This window comes from Xenopus laevis, chromosome 9_10S (genome assembly GCF_017654675.1).
Source record: "Xenopus laevis strain J_2021 chromosome 9_10S, Xenopus_laevis_v10.1, whole genome shotgun sequence".
Classification (NCBI taxonomy): Eukaryota; Metazoa; Chordata; class Amphibia; order Anura; family Pipidae; genus Xenopus; species Xenopus laevis.
The window spans coordinates 5261835-5278701 of record NC_054388.1 but is presented as its reverse complement, the minus strand read 5'-3'; the positions used below and the strand labels follow the sequence as shown (position 1 = coordinate 5278701).

General features: G+C 42.6%; 1 protein-coding gene across 1 annotated transcript in view; it reads right to left on the bottom strand.

The window, feature by feature from the left end:
* Positions 1-6922: 6922 nt before the first annotated feature.
* adam11.S (ADAM metallopeptidase domain 11 S homeolog) overlaps positions 6923-16867 on the bottom strand; it is a 36262-nt gene continuing 26317 nt past the window's right edge. Inside the window, exons 13-27 of the mRNA XM_018238076.2 lie at positions 16532-16622; positions 16379-16430; positions 14429-14528; positions 14132-14203; positions 13012-13107; positions 12413-12493; positions 11475-11525; positions 11252-11315; positions 10446-10545; positions 10063-10182; positions 8820-8988; positions 8409-8520; positions 8213-8303; positions 7841-7858; positions 6923-7204 (exon numbers count right to left, since the gene is read on the bottom strand). Of these exons, the coding sequence (XP_018093565.1) occupies positions 7189-7204; positions 7841-7858; positions 8213-8303; positions 8409-8520; positions 8820-8988; positions 10063-10182; positions 10446-10545; positions 11252-11315; positions 11475-11525; positions 12413-12493; positions 13012-13107; positions 14132-14203; positions 14429-14528; positions 16379-16430; positions 16532-16622 (1233 nt within the window). The 3' untranslated portion in view covers positions 6923-7188. The remainder of the gene's footprint in view (positions 7205-7840; positions 7859-8212; positions 8304-8408; positions 8521-8819; positions 8989-10062; positions 10183-10445; positions 10546-11251; positions 11316-11474; positions 11526-12412; positions 12494-13011; positions 13108-14131; positions 14204-14428; positions 14529-16378; positions 16431-16531; positions 16623-16867) is intronic.

The window sequence follows — 16867 nt, the reverse complement described above, 5'->3', positions numbered from 1 at the left end:
ATTCGGCCGAATGGTTCTCAAGGATTCGGCCGAATTCAAAATAGTGGATTCGGTACATCTCTAGTTCTATGACTTTACTGAGGATAGGGGTCTGTCCTTACACTCCTTGCATTTATAACCAGAGATTACACACTTATTTTCACAACTGTTTTACAGTAAAAGCACTAACCCCTCTATGAGAAGTAAAACTAACCTGCCTACAGATGAGACGGGAGAAAAATAATCCTGTTTACTTTCTGATTCCCATCCATTTACTTCCGTTATGCTGTTCCAGCGCAGCATCTCTCTCCTCGGCCCGCCTGTCCTCCTTAATCATTGTATAAGTAGTGCCTGTTGGTAAATAAAGCCAACAACAAGGTGAGTTGCAGCAGAACCACCAGTCATTTTCCTATTGAACACACACAAATATAGACAAATACAGACATGAGCTAGTCATCCTGCAGATCGCTTGGTATAAAGAATGCTCAATAGTATGTAAGGGACTAGGTATGACATCCCTGTGTTAAAGCAAGTGTTTATAAGCTCCTAATTGTTGCAGAGCCTTGCTATGACTTTCCCTGCGATTTCACGAATTCCCAAAGAATTGGCAGAATTCAGATGGAAACGACAGAGTGAACTGAAGGCTCGTTTCTTATACTGTTAGTGCACTAATAGGTCACATACACATCCATATTCACACGCAGCAGCCTGTCAATACCAGTCAATACCAGTGCCACATGCAGGCACGATCACCAAAAAGCCAGCAAAGCACAGGCTATTGGATTTATGTAAACTCTATCAGATCAGTTTCCACTTGGATACAGTTTGAAAGCTGTTGTGCCACCTTGATATAGAATTTAAAAAACATCGCTGGTCTATATATATAGAGATAGATAGATGATAGATATAGATGGATGGATGGATAGATAGACAGACAGAGATAAATATAGATGATAGACAGATATAGATAGATATAGATGATAGATATAGATGATAGATAGATGATAGATAGATAGATAGATAGATAGATAGATAATAGATAGATAGATAGATAATAGATAGATAGATAGATGGATAGATAGATGATAAATAGATAGATAGATAGATAGATAGATAGATAGATGATAGATAGATAGATAGATACATATATACACACACCCCTCTGCACTCAACCCATTATAAATATATTTAGAACATTGAGACATTGTGTGCCTTAAGCTACTAAATAATGTCTTACCCTTTAAACAAAACAGGGATTGTTTGTCTATACGCATAGCTCCCCAGCGCCGTCTTATCTAAGGGCTGCCTGAGGCGGATCCTGCAATGCCGCACCCCTCGCCGACTTACCTGTCGGGAGGGGAGGCAGGAACACTAATGCGTAGAGCGCAATTGCTCTCTCTTGCATTAGTAAAGCCGAATTTCTGGTTTAAAAAACGGAAATTCGTCTCTTAAAGGTACCAGGAGCAGCTTTTTGTCGCCCCTGGAAACCTCTCCTGCGCCCAACTGAGGCGAGTGTCTCAGCTCGCCTCATTGACTGCGCACCCCTGTAGCTCCCCAGTGCTCCGGAGCATGACGTTCGGCATAGGGGCACCCGCCAGGAAAATCCGGCACTGGTTATTGGAAAGAATGCGTAATAATGCAAGACTATAAAAAAACTAGGAGAATAAAGAGGTTGAGTGAGGAGATGAGTAATAATAGTTTGGAAAGTGGCCCCTGGTATCCCAGTCCAACACCAGTTATTGGCCTGTGAGATGCTATTTGGGGCCTCTGTGTAGATGAAACACCAGGGCCCATTTTAAGTCAGGCCTTCCGCCCCTTTTGTCAGGTTCTAACAGAACCATAGTCTACAGTCTAGGCCAGGGAAACACTTACAGTATAATCCATATGCCAAGTGTTCTGTCTGGATAAATTGTCTGTCTGTGGACTTAGTACTTAGCCACCTACATGTAAGAGTGTGGAATAGAGGGGTGACTTTTGGCGGGAAGGCCATCTTCAGGCACTTGCCATGCCCCATTTTGTCCCACACAGTTCTGGCCACAGCTGCTGCCTCACACTCAACACACGAGGTGGTGGGACCCAAAAAGTTAATTTTATTGTTTTAATGTAAAAAACAAAACAGTTTGTCTCCTCCTCTGAGCCCCAGCCTTCCCTCTCCTCAGCAGCGTCCCACTATGTTATTCCGTGTGTGGAAGCTGCTGCTGAGCTGCCATTGGACAGCGGTGAGGGGGCGGAGTTGCAAATTGAAGCTGCCACTCACTTTCCTGTCAGTATTTGTCTGAGGGCTGAGGGGTCCCACACAAGCTCAAACCCTATGGAGGGTCTCTGTGGGCCCTGAGCAGCCACCACTTGCTTGTGAGGGGGAAATGGTCACGTGACTGTCCCGAGCTGAGACATTGGGAAGCAGAAGACAAGCGGGAAGGAACCTCGGGATGGTGAGTAGTTCCCACGTCTGTGTGTGAATCTTCCACTCGTTCAGGGGAGGAGGAGTTATCTCCCACATGAATCAGTACATTCATTAATCATGTGCTGCTGCTTATTTCTTAATACGTCATGGGGAACATTACAATTTCAGTTCCAATTTGAGAATATTTAGAGTTAATTCCTGCTCCCCCCCCCCCAAAAAGCAGTGTTGACTCCTCCCCTTGGCACACAACTGCCACTGGGGCTGCCATGAATTCCTTTCTCAGCACTGAGGGAATAAACTTCCTACAAGTCACCAAAATACCCCAGAAGTATCAAAGCGAAATCCGACTGCCACTGGGGCTGCCATGGATTCCTTTCTCAGCACTGAGGGAATAAACTTCTGCTTAGGAAAACAATTAGAAACCTTTCTCACATCTTTCCTAAGCAGAAGAACATCAGCCTCTTTCTTTCTCCTGACAACTTCCTTGACTACTTGCTGGTCAGACTGGTGGGAAACTGACCAGCAGGTGGCGCTGTTGTAACAAAATTCATTCATATTAACAGTACATGTATCCCTTAATATCTTGGAATTAAAAGAAAATAATAATAATGAATGCAAATGACAAAAGTGCTTCGAATAGGACCCTCATCAATTTTACATTCATTTATTTTAAAGGTGTACTTATCCTTTAAACCACCTTCATTTAACTTGTGCCCGTTAACCTTGTTGATGTGGGTTTAAATGTTTGCGTGACCCAGAGACTTCCAAATATGGAGTATGGCTGTGGGCGGGCTCAATATTTGTGCGATACAAAAGTGATCAGTCTTCTGCTTTTTGAATAATTGCATTTTTTTGGCATTTAAACCTGAGGCTCAGTTGGGGATTGATGCTGATATACTGTACGTATCTAATATGTGTTTATTCACTGCCCTCTTGTGGTTCTGATGCAAACCACAGGCCTTTTCTGTTATATCAATTGCGAATCTGATGAAGTTGTGTAAAGAATGGGGCACCATGATGCAAAGCGTCTGTCTAGATTTGGTATTGCTTATGTATTTTATTAGGGTCCTTACATGTCAAGTGCGATTCTGCTCATATTGTTAACATTGTGCCCAGTGGCGTAACTAGATATTACTGGGCCCCATCAGGGGCGCTCCACCAATGAGGCGAGTTGAGACACTCGCCTCAGGCGGCAGCGCCCCCCTGGTTACCAGGGGCGGCAAAAATGCTGCTCCTGGTAACTAAGAGCCGAATTTCCGGTTTTCAACCCGGAAATTCGGCTCTTCTAGTGCAGAGAGCGCCTGAGGCGGAAGGCCGCCTCAGGCGGCATAAAGGCGCGGATCGGCGCTGGGCCCCATAGCAAATTATTTTTTAGTCCCCCGGGGTTGACCTGTTTTACCAATATTTATTCAAATTGTATATGAATTAGAGCCTCATGGGGCCCCTATACATACTGCCCCCCCCTGCAGCCGCATGGTATCCTTCTTCTGTAGTTACACCCTTGATTGTGCCACCAGTCCACAATCTGTCTAAATGGGACTGAAGCAAACTAAAGGGAAGTGGAATGAACCAGTTCCCACTATGGCTGCCATAAGTGCCTTACAGGATCACTAACCGCCCACCCTGGTCATCAATAAGGGATCTGAGGAGGAGGATTAATTGTTGAGTGCCAAGAGTAAATTTCACAACAAATTTCAACAAAACCACCCTCAAATCATCGTTAGCACATTCATTTTATTTGATTTTTTTAATAAAAGAATCCCTCTATTCAAGTCCCCTCCCCCAACCCATTCCGCATCGAGTACCTGTAGAAGTGAAGAGTAAGAGCTGCTAAGAATTGATCAGAGTTCAGTTCCATAATCGGGTTTTCCTATATCTTACAAAAGAAACATCCAGCAATGGTTTGCAGTGTGGGGCTTCTGGTGGCCCACAGTACTGAGAAGATGCGGAGGTGGCTTCCAAGAAACACTTGCTCACGCTGCAGTCAGGGTATGACCGTGACTGGAACAAACCAAAGTGTTTATGGAGGCGTTGATATGTATATTCCTAGGAAATTCAAGTGGCCATAGTTATATCTCCGTAGAATCTCATTTACCTGCTATAGAGACCCATCCTGTCTATATTGTGCTCCACAAAGACCCACAGTTCTTTCATGTTGTTTAGAATGAATCCAGAATGCATTCCTCCTCTAAAATAAGCATGCTGGCAGTGAGTTACACAGAGACTACCGGTGCTAACCAACTTGTCTCTTGGAAAGATTGACTCCATGTTGGCTTGATGCTCTTCAACCAACACCGTCCATCCCACAGCAGTCGAGTTTAGAAGAGTATAGAAATGTCTGCTGATCAAGTAAACCTCAATACTTTTTATTCTGGTGTGGAAAAGGAATGTTTTTGTTGACATAATTGCTAATTCGTTTCTTTGAAGATCATTGGAATGTTTTCAGTTGCCACCATTACTGGCAAAAGGGAAGGCCTGTCCAACCTTGGGTTGTCCTCGTCCACGGAAAAATGGTCGAACAAGCCAGTAAACAAACACGGGAGAGATCTGGAAGCATTATGCTAAGTACCTTCCTGGTGGACATTTGGTGATTTAGTAAAAGCAAAAACACACATTACATTCAACTCAAGCTCATATAATTTGTAAAGGGCGGAAGAGAAGCATCTTGGATAAGTAAATTGCCTTCCATCAAAGTACAACGCACCAGACTAATTCAAGTTAGAGCCGAGGGTACATGTTCCCATCTGCTGACTTCTTGCCTTCCACTTCTGCTTTTATCTGTATAATCTTTAGTGCAACTTGGAGCTCAAAAATATTCATTTAGTGCCTTGCAGATAAATAAGAATTTGCAATAGAAATGTCAAGTTAAATATAAAAATAAGAACGGTGGATATAGATCAGATATTTACCTATGTTCAAGTGTTTGGGAAGAACGTTATTACCCAGCAAGGGTCAACAAATAAATGAATCTTTATCGTGATCCCCCAATGACAGCAAAAGGTGTGAAGGGAAATTATTTCTCAAATCAGAATCTGTTTATGTCTATTTGATAAAGGTGTATATTCATAAAAACACATTAGGGGTCAGCCAGACCCCAGATAGAAGTGCTCATGAGCAAAATCGTACTTCTCGTGCACTTCTGTCTGAGGGTTGGAGACAGGTGGGGGTGGGGAGCAACACAAGCATGAAAAATGTTCCTGGCGACCCAAATAAGGGCTGTGATTGGCCATTTAGTAGCCCCTATGTGGATTGTCAACCTATATTGAGGCTCTGTTTGGCAGTGCATCTGGTTTTTATGCAATTAAAAGTTGCCTCCAAGCCTGGAATTCAAAAATAGGCACCTTTGAAGCCATTGGGAGCAACATCCAAGGGGTTGGAGAGCAACATGTTACTCACGAGCTACTGGTTGGGGATCACTGATCTAAGGCAAAGTGCAAAAACATGGCGGATTCCACCAGTTTTCTGCACATTGCGCCCTGCCTTCCATGTCATAAACTACAGCACTGTACACTAACACCCCTCCAAATCCTTACTCCCTGATGCGCCTCACATATGGGAAGAGAGTATACAGTCCAGTTTCACTTGTGGGAAGAGAGAATTCGGATCAGTTGTTCCAACAGAGAAATTGGTTTACTGTATCCAAAAACCTTGGTGTAATAAATTGTTCCATATGTTGCTCCGGATTTTTGCAGTTGAAGACACACATGTTTTCTCGAAGTTCTCTAGACATGGAGAACCTCCTTTTTGGGTATCCTTTTTGGCTTTGGGTGCAGTATCATTTCTACCCATAACTCTGCATGGCAAAAATGGTGTGAAGGGGCAGTAGCAGTAACATAGATGCCGGTAGCAACTTGCCAAATAAGCCAAGTTTGTGTTGAAAAATAATTTGCTCAAACCCGGTCTCTCTTTACAATTATTTGTGAAATTATAGGTCATAATTTTACAATTACCGTATTCTTTTATAAATAAATTATTTGTCAAAAAATGGCGCCTGCTTAATGAGTTAGAGTTTGCCGATGTTCGGCTGAGGAATTAAAGATGCTTTCTTTAAGAAAGCCTTAAAACAGACTTCATCATAGACTAAACCTGTTGGGCAGAAGGCTGATTGGCTTGTGTATTAATGAAAGAGTATTACCTTTGTCTAGAAGATTCTAGATTGCTCTTCCCTACATTGACATATTATACATTACAGTACCTGTATTTCTTATGGTGATATGATTTAAGTTTAACATGGGACCCCTATTTGAACTGATGTAAACTAAGGGCAGTGATCATTCTTCAGGGATATAGTACTTCTAGAAAACAACGGCAGTGATTTCAATGGTCTGTATTCTCCTAGGACCATAGCGTTCTAATGACATCTTTGGGGTTTAAGGGGGGCATCAGTAATCCGAGGTCCAGTAAGTACCAATGATCCTGGCAGGTTTATTCAGACATTTGGAATGTGGGCTGATTCAATGTATATGTTTACGGGATCAAACACATCTCGGACCAGGGTTTTTTATGAGACCATCAAAGACTTACGATGACCATTATTTGAAATAAGCTTCCCCGACTGCCCCCTCTCTTCATTCTTGGTCGAAGAGTTTGTTTGTTCCCCAAAGGACTGGCAGTTAAACTCCAGTTTTGGAAGACAGAGAGAGAGAGAGATCTGAAGAGTTTTTCCCATTAGAAATAGGCTGCTGCTCCCCTTCCATTCTTTACACTCCAGTTTGATTGTTAGTTTCCTCAGCAAAGTCCCAGAGGGATCGTAATGGAATTGATTTTAATTATTGAAGAATGGTGAGCGAGCGCATAGTTCTTGCCTATCCACCTCCAGATCTGAAAGGGAGAAGCAGAGAACAGGTTAAGCCCAAGACATGGATATTTTTTTAAAATGTGAATCTGGATGTCTTTCTTGGTGATTCAGGGGGGTCAGGTTTGGATAGACTTAAGGTGACCATAGGCTTTCCTGGAAAAGATGTTTCCAAGAAACATCGTTCATTTCAATATACACGTCTAGAGCTGGATTGTGAGATAAACATGTAGAAACAATAAAATTCTACCTGTATCTGCTATTTCAGCACTAACATTGGCCGATGTTCAGGTGCCATCATGATCAATGAACCAACCATTATCCAAGTCTTCTACTGATATCAGCTCGTCTCCCACCATACACGCACCAAATATCGTACAAAAATTAGTTTCGTACAATAGTAGCGTGTGTATGGCCACCTTTACCCATGGGCAGAGTATAAAGCATGAATTGGATAGGCAATCCACGGCCAGTGTGAAATGCACAATTTGGATAACTGGAGGCTGTTGCAATTGATTTGCCTTTTCTTCCGTGACCTACAAAGTCTGCACATCGCTAATCTAGTTTTCAGAATTCCTAATGGAAATTACTGCAGGTTCTATTTAAAGGATCTCATCAGGATGTGATATTGTGTCAATAACATGGGTTGCTCTGGTACATACCTTCCTCTTCGGATATTCCTTCATAGTAAAGTGAGGCGGAGGGGAAAAAGGAAAAGCTGGTTAGTTAATCATACCATGAAAAAAGAAAATATACCTTTGTGTAGGTTCATCTTCTAGTTTAGTTTCACTTAAATTGATAGCTCCTTGTCTCCACGTTTGTATTGTACGTGTACTTATGATAGGTACAAGCTGCTTTAGGGCTTTTCTAGATTACAAATGTAAAATACTCTTCCATCAAGCACTTCCAGTCTAGTATATGGTTGAAGGGAGAATCTGCTTCCTAACTTCAAACTGTTGAATGGATCAGACCCTGAACTGCCTGCTAAAAAGGGTGTTGTGATTGTGTTTATCACAGTCAACATTTTTACTTACTTGAAACCCCATCCAGTCCCTCCAAGCACAATTGCAGCAATGAGGACAGCCCCGGCAATGGATCCAATGATGATATTGGTACCACTAGGACCTAGGGCAAGAAGAGGGCAACAGTTATCTTAGCCAACCCTAGTGGTTTATTAAGTCACGGCTACCAGACAACATTTTGGAGGGGGTGGTCAGTGCATTTAAATACCTTTTTTTTCCATCAATCCTGTAGGTTTAGTGACAGGTAGCGGATCGTACATGCTGCAGTCCTTTCCAGTCCATTCTGGGTGGCAGATGCACTTTCCTTCATTGCTGCAAACCTGAGGGCAGATCATACATAAAATCTCCCTGTGGGACAAGTGCTTTCTTATCATCAAAACACCACTGTAAGGATAGCCATATATGCAGTGAGCAAAGTACAATTCGATATTCCCCTAAACTCCAACATAGCACTATGCGCTGACCCCCTGCCAGGAAGATTTCACATCTGATTGGTGTCTGAGTATGCACATATTTCTTTGAATGATATTATATTATCTGGTTACTGTGAATTCTTGTTTAACCACAGCTGAAGGGCCACCCCTGCTCAACTAAACTTGTTTTTCTTTGAAGAACTTACCCCATGATCTGAGCAGATTACTCCATTCCAGCTACCAGGGCAGGTGCTGAAATTAAAAGCAGATGCGGGGAGGCACCTCCGATCCGAACACATCATATTGGGGCCACACGGCGTCCCATCTTCCACATATCCCAAGCAGGATCCATCAGGCAGCATCACCTGTCCCCCTCTGTACATACAATGGAAAGAAAACAGAATTAAACTGAATGGCATTCAAGGTTCTTCAAGGACCACTAGTTTCCATTTCAACTGCAACGTGGGATTATGAAAAGTCTCTTATGTGGTGAAATCTATTTAAAAGCACTAGACCGAAAAAGGCAAAGCTGCAGTCACAAACCCTATAGCTACGCTCCCTACAAAGATTGTCTTGCATAAAGTTGACCATACTCTGGCCGATATTCTTCTGTATCTGACCAATCAGCCCATAAGCCAAATCAACAGCTATCACATGAGTGGACATACACCACCTTTCAACCTTTTTGTTGTTTTTTCATTTAGGCCAGTAGTCCAGATGATTTGAACAGCAGGAACTGATAGGGAGCTACAGCAGCATCTGTAACTGACATGGTGCATCAGCAGATGACATTTTTCTAATATTTCGGATCGATGAAATTAACAATTTCCACTGAACATCGGTCAAGGATCAGCCAAGATATAGCATAGCTACAGCCCAAAGAGACCCAAGTTTGCTGGTGGACTTGGGAACTTGGTGGGCTTTAAGCTGGCCATAGACGCAAGGAAAAAGTGGTACGAATCAAAGGTTCATACGATTTTCAGGCCGTGTGCAGATGGTCCAGACATTTTATTTAGTAATATGGCGATCGTTTGTTTAGTCAATCGGACAGGTTTAGAAGAAGCTAATGATAATATCTCTGACCATATCAATGGGTGACTGTCACTTCTACATTACTATCGGACATAACTTTCGTACGATTGCTGTCACAGCCAGAAAATCATCTGATTTGTTCTTTTAATACTTTATTTAGTCTGAATTGTTCATTGCAGGTCAGAAGATTGGCACTTACACTCGTTCGTCGGATATACGGCTAAAATCTGTACGTATATGGCCAGCTTAAGTTGAGTTGACTCATCTTGAGAGACAACATAAACGCACATTACTGATATTCCCTTGTGCAAAGTTGGGTTTTACAGTAAACTTTAATTCTGTGGCATTTTACGACAAAATCATGCCAGAAAATGTTCTCATCAGCAGATGAATCATTGCTCCCAACCCACAACTCGCCTGCAGTCCAAGTATCGATTCTGATGGTAGAAGCTCATGCTAGTTATGTCTCCATTCAGCTCGCCAATCTGAGGAATTCCAGAAATATTGGAGCACAGAAGATATCCGCACAGCACATCCCTGCAAACATGGATATATATGAGCAATGATCAACATCTCAAGGGCAGAGTAGGGGCTAATAACATGGACCTACAGTAAGAACAGCAATAAGAAGTAATGTATTATTTAGCTACGTTCAGAGGATGCCATTGACCGTGACTATTTATTAGGCCCCTGGGGGACTGTTTAGGCCTCTGTGCACTGGAAATGCCAGGGCCTATTTTGAAACCCAGACCAGACTTGGAATGGGCCCCACCACATATTCCCACCACATCTTTACTCACTGTTTGCTACACTGAATCCAGTTCTGCCTGTCTCTGCCGCAGTTACCCTTCTCTGTCCCCTCGATGTTTAATTTTTCATAGCAAAACCGATCCGATGCACCTGAAACAAATGTAGACAAGGGGCACGTTTATGAGATGGTGGTCATTATTATGCTATCCTTTTAGGAACAAATATAACCTACATTTTATTCTTGTGCCCAATTGGAAGGACAATTGTGGTCAAGAAATTACTTTATACAATATCAGTCCTCGTTTAACACCAGTTATTGGATCTAGCAGAATTACGATGATGATTAAGTGCCATCATAAATGGCCCAGAAGAAGATCAAAAGCTCCTAGTGTAACCTCACTGCCTGATAATGTGCTTGTTTTTTATAGCTGCTGGTCTCTGCCTTAAGAACCAAGGAACTACAAGGCAGCCAATAGCAGTTCTGACATACTGAGGCACTGGGCATTAGCATGTTTTATCTAGAGCTTCAGTTGGGCAGGATCAGATTGTGACACTCAGAGATGTCCTTTGGATGTGACAAACGGGCAGCTGCCTTGGGCCCTGTCCATAGATGGAGGGACCAACCTTGATTGCAGAATCACCTACTTATTGACTCCTTCATCAATCTGGGGACCCCTGCACTAGATACTGTATATTGCCCCTGGACCCCTCAACTTCTTAGAACTGTTCTCATGAAACCAATACTGTGGTCACGTTTCAGGTTTTAGAAGGACAGGTAAATATAGGTTGGTTGCTTCCCTACGGTATGAAGTTTAGAGCGATTTTGGAATATTTCTACTTTCTACGTAGCACTTACTGCGACCCCATAGTGCATGGCACTGCCGATCTCTGGTCTTGCAGCGTCCTCCAAAACATCGACCCTGTAGGAAATGGATAAAGAAAAGGTCGCACAGGAGAAGATGACACTAGGGGGCGGGATGTGTTCATTCTGGAAGCAGCTCTGTGATTCGGGCACTCGATTTTAAGCAGAAGGCAGCACAAACTGATGAGTGTTTAATATAACTATAGAGAAATGTTACCTGCTCGTTGTCACAGAAGTATCCATCTTGCTTGTGTAGATTTATGGGGCACTGCAAAAAAAAAAAATGGATTGTTAACAGGTAAAACCAGTGGATGATTTTTATGTCACCTGAAGAACCCCAAGACATGAAGTGGGTTGATATATTTAAAGGGAAATATTTGTGTCAAATTTCCCATACTGTGGTACCGGCACTTTTTGCTTTTTACATGGATTTGGTCTTTTTGTTTTACCCTGCTAATATAATGATTGTGTAACAGGAGTGCCCCCTGCCCTCTTTCCATACAGAACGTCAAAAGTTTTTGTTACTGAGGCAGGAGGAATCTGACACTTGCCCGCCCAGTGTGGCAAGAGAATTAAGCAGAAAATCATTAGGTGCTGCTTTCTGAATCAGTAATTTAAGCTTCTGTAGTTATAGCCTGCTGCTGCTGCAGGGGCTCCATGAATAATCATAGGGTCCCATACTACTTAGTTAGCGACGTTCTCCACCAGAGAGGCCCCAATAATATAATAATAAGTTCCTGGTACATAGCTAGCCCCAATCTACTCAAGGTCCACTGCAAGCCCATCTTCTTTCATGATTTGCAAACCATGCCTTTCAATCAGAGGGGCCCTGGACTGTAGTGCCCCCTGTAGCACCTTGACAGAACAGTAGGGGTGATCCTGAACTGAGAGCTACTGAGTGGAGAAGTAAAAAAAAGAAAAACAAGTTAAAAGCGCAAAGGTGCTCAGTCGAGGGTGGGTATATGTCCCCTTTAAAAGTAACTCTTGTTCCCACAATGCCTCCATGCTTGTTTGCAGAGCTTCTGCTGATTGGTTTCTCCAAACCATAGAAGAAATAGCAAGGGACAACTAGAGCTACAAAGAGTAACATTCATCAACGATCTACTGTATATTACTTGAGATGGAGCTGGGTGGGAGGCAGCAAGAAGCCCTTACCATGCTGGAATCTCCGGGGCAAGTCTCTGGCACATCACATTCATTAACAGACCCACGGCAAACAGTCCCCCGGGGCTCATACTGTGAAGGGGAGCACATCAGCTCTGTTATTAGTGAACAGTGAGCTCTTGAGCAATCTAAAAACACAGGCCCAAAGTAACCATTGCACATATCTTTTATCCTGTAGAAGTAATGAAAACGAATTTCTAATTGATTGACACTGGAAATTGCAATGGTGCAAATGATTACTTTATGTTAGCTATCCATTATATAGTGAATAAAGTACCCCCTCTTGTAAAATATAAGGATATTATAAGTTACCGAGGAGTTTCATGGACCAAGGCCATGGAACTCCAAGGTAACTTCTAATATCCTCATATTTTGCAACTGGGGGTACTTTATTTATTATAATACACAAATTTCAGTGAGTCATGTGACAGAAATGACATCAGAACTCACAGTTTATAACTGATGACATCAGAACTCACCGTTTATAAGGATATAATTTACAAGATATTCATGGCTTTTGTGTATTCTATTACCTTATATTAGCTACCCATTAGTACCTACAGTTCTTCACTAACACCAGAGACTATTACCTTACAGCCTCGGCAGCACAATCCGTCGCTGCACATAGCATCATGGCTGAGGGTGCACTTCTTGCAGCAATTCCCTGCTCTGGACTTGTTACATTCCTGCAGTAAAAGGGAAAGAGAACCTGATCGAGACTGTTGGGCGCTTTGGCAAAAAACAACATTTTGTACTGTTTCCGGGTCTTGGATTCTTCCTGTATTCCCTTAACCTGTGGCTTGCCCCTATACACTTTCTACATGGTTCCTACATGGTTCTCACTCTTTACAATGTTACCTGTATTACTATTATTAATAATAAAGAGGCTGTTTGCCTTTAAATTAACTTTTAATATGATGTAGAGCAGGGATCCCCAACCTTTTTTACCTGTGAGCCACACAAAAAGTTGCAAAAAGGGATGCCAATTATGAACCGTGGTTGACTACTGGTGGCCACTATGTGGACTGGCAGCCTACAGGAGGCTCTGTTTGGTTATGAATTTTGGCTTTTATGCAACTGAAACTTGTTTCCAAGCCAGGAATTAAAAAATAAGCATTTGCTTTTAGGCCACTGGGAGAAACATCCAAGGGAGCTGCTCACAAGTCACTGGTTGGGGATCACTGATGTAGATTATGATGTGGAGAGTGATATTTGGGGCCACAATTCTGCCTTGAAGCACTTGGTCATAGGTTCAATTACAGCCAGGGCAAGGAGTTTGTATGTTCTCTGTGTTTGTGTTGGTTTCCTCCAGGTACTCCAGTTACCACCAAACACATAAAGGCATGTAAACTTGCTTCTAATGACCTGACCATCACAGTAAATGGTATATTATCTCTGTTATGAAGCCAACATGTATGGCCACCACTAATACCAGAAGGAGCCTTCTCACCACTGGCCTTCTTTATGCTCTGATCGTTGGTTTGCGGGTCAACAATCGATTGGATCAGCCTGATATGGCCCAGCACATAGGTGGCCATCACTCGTGAAGATAAACACGGGAGGAATTCAATAAACACACTTGAATAAATGGAAGACAATATAATTAGAAAGAATGTGTCTTTCTAACCCTACGTCTTCCCTGAATGGACGGACAAAAGGAGTAATAAATCATTGAGGCACAAGGCACATTATTGTTGCTTTTATACTTACAGCAGGAGAGCCGCAGTCACACTCCTCCCCAATCTCAACGAAACCGTTGCCACAGGATGGAGGATCCAGAAGCTGCAGAATAGAAGAAAATCCCACCAAGAGATGTGAATGTGCAGCAATGTATAAATATATATATATTTGTGTGGTGTATAAAGGTATATCTACAGAAGGCTGCCCATAGAATGATATTCAAAGAGAAATGGAGGAGTAGCAATGGCTGTGTTATGACATACAGAATTGTATAATACACACACACATGGCTGCATTGAGTAGAAAAGTCTGCTGCACTCTAATTACCTTGAGGGGTTTATTAAACAGACAGTTGCCTCCTCCATCTTGCAGGAACTGGCTGTACTCATTCACGCTGCAGCGGGAAAACTTCTGGGGGAGGTAGTATCTAAATACGGTAAAAAGATACCAGAACAAATAGAAAAACGTAAAATAGCTTTCACTCCTCAGAAGGGGAGATGTGCCTCTTTACTGCAGACCAACCGCAACTGCCATGCAATTACTCTGGTTATGGAAAACAGAGGATAGAACTGAACCTGCATTCAGGTTGTAGATAAAAGGCTTTGGCAGTGTCCTACCATTAATACCAACCCCATAGTAAAGACAGCTTATGGCTGTTGAAAGCACACAATGCTGCATTTGTACCTGCTACAGTGGGACTTTGTACCTCCTACAGAGAAATCTAGGTATGGAATGTTAGGAACCCCTGTGTCTTAAGCTTGTCAAGCACCAGCAGATATAAGCTTATCTGCCCATGGATGAAGCCCTCCAACTGACTCAACCCGACCAATATCTTCCTAAAACTCGACCAGATTTTGGTCAGGCAGGTTCGATATTCCTGTTGGATTGAGAACTGGAACATTCATTAATGAGGTCTCTGACAGCTCATAATACCAGTTTTGTTATATAGAGGCCAAACGATCGCATAATATCGCCCATCTTAAATGAGGTCGCCAAACAAGCAGATCTTATAGTGTATGGCCGGCTTTTAGGCTAATAAAATCAATTAAACAGTAAAACCGCCAATAAGATTGTGCATCAACATGGTTTTATATAGGTTAGTTAGAGCTGGAAGGAAGGGAAAAGAAAGAGACCATTGGAGATCATGAATGGTTTGTGTACGGCCAATGGGACCAAGAACACCTATGAGCAATTACAGTATTTTCTATGAACAAAGAATGTAGCAGAGAGTGCCCACGGCACAGTGGAATTCTACCATCAGCCTCCAGCAAATATAAAAGCCATCAAGCTCTGAGAAGAAACAACTCAACAAAACATTTCATAGGTCAAATGTAGGATTTCCAACTGGCAGCCCACGGGCCAGATGTGCCTCAAACAAAGGTTTTTTTTGTACAGCCTGACTTTAGTCTTGACAAAACTTCCAGGCCCGAGATCATTCCACTGACACATAGACCTAAACAAAACAAAGGGCTTCACTCCCACTCCACGGAGGCTGAGAAAAATGTACGGGTGCCTTACACCAAAGGTCACAAATAGCAATATAACCCTTAGGTATTGCAGAGAGGAAAGAGTAGAAAACAAAGCAGAAACAAAATAGCTTCTCACTCATGAAAAGCAAAAGTCTTAAGAATGTTGCTTCTTCTTCCCCTCAGACAGTCGCAGAACCATTAATGGCAAAAGGCAGTAGAGTTGCAGACACTGGCCTTGTAACAATCTTTAGCTTTATACGGAGCTGAGATAAACGAGGCCCCTAACATGGCAGCATTGGGCCGGGGAAACTAGGCCTGTCCCCAACGGATGTGAAAGGTGCTTAGCAAGTTCTGGAACCTTGTGTTGTTGTGGGCAACTATGTAATCCATTTCTGCAAGATGAACACACTTCCCATGCACAAGTGAAGCAGCACATTTGATCTCTCTGTGTTCTATACCCAAAATCCAGAACATCTTTGTTTGAATACTGAAACCCTGGAGTTCTGTACCAAGCTGAGTGCACGGTACTTTAACATGTTGGAGCCTTATATTGGTTCTGCCATTAACACGTGCAAGTATCGTTCCTTTTTTGGCCTTCAGCTCGCTTCTTTGTCTCAAAAGTGGCAACATTCCCAACTGGAAATATGAACATCTAAAAACATCCCTGAACATTGGATTCACTTGTTTTTATGAACAAAGGGAACGCTACAGTGTTCTTTAAAGGACAAGAAGAGGACCACGACAACACACCAACATTGTCTGGAGGGGCAAAGATGGCAGCAGACATGCTTCTCGTTGTAGGACTTACCCAATATCCTCCATGATGCAGCCCAGCCATAGATCAGGACATTTGCAGTCACCTGTAGAGAGGAATCTAGATCACCATAGGTCTCACTGACACCAGGGGAGTAATGGCTGCATGGGCACAGGATCAAGCACAAAGTACCCACCTAAAACTTACCAGCTGTAGTGCGTGGCTTATTCAACATCATGCCAAGGTTTTGCCCCAGGGTCTGGGCCAATGTAACTGCCATGGCGCCAATATTCCCATACTGCAGAGATGGAGACAGAATAAGCACATACACTTCTAAGTCTGATATAGTTATATTTTGAAACTTCACTTTAGGGGTGGGGAGATCAACCTTGTCATGAAACCACCACTAAAATATATATTTTTTCTTATTTCAAGGCATATTGGCAGATTTCCCAAATCAAAATGTTGTAAAGCAATTCTAGCTGATTTAAACAATCAGTCTACCTCTTCTGGGAAGTGATTGTTTCAAATCCAATTAACTCA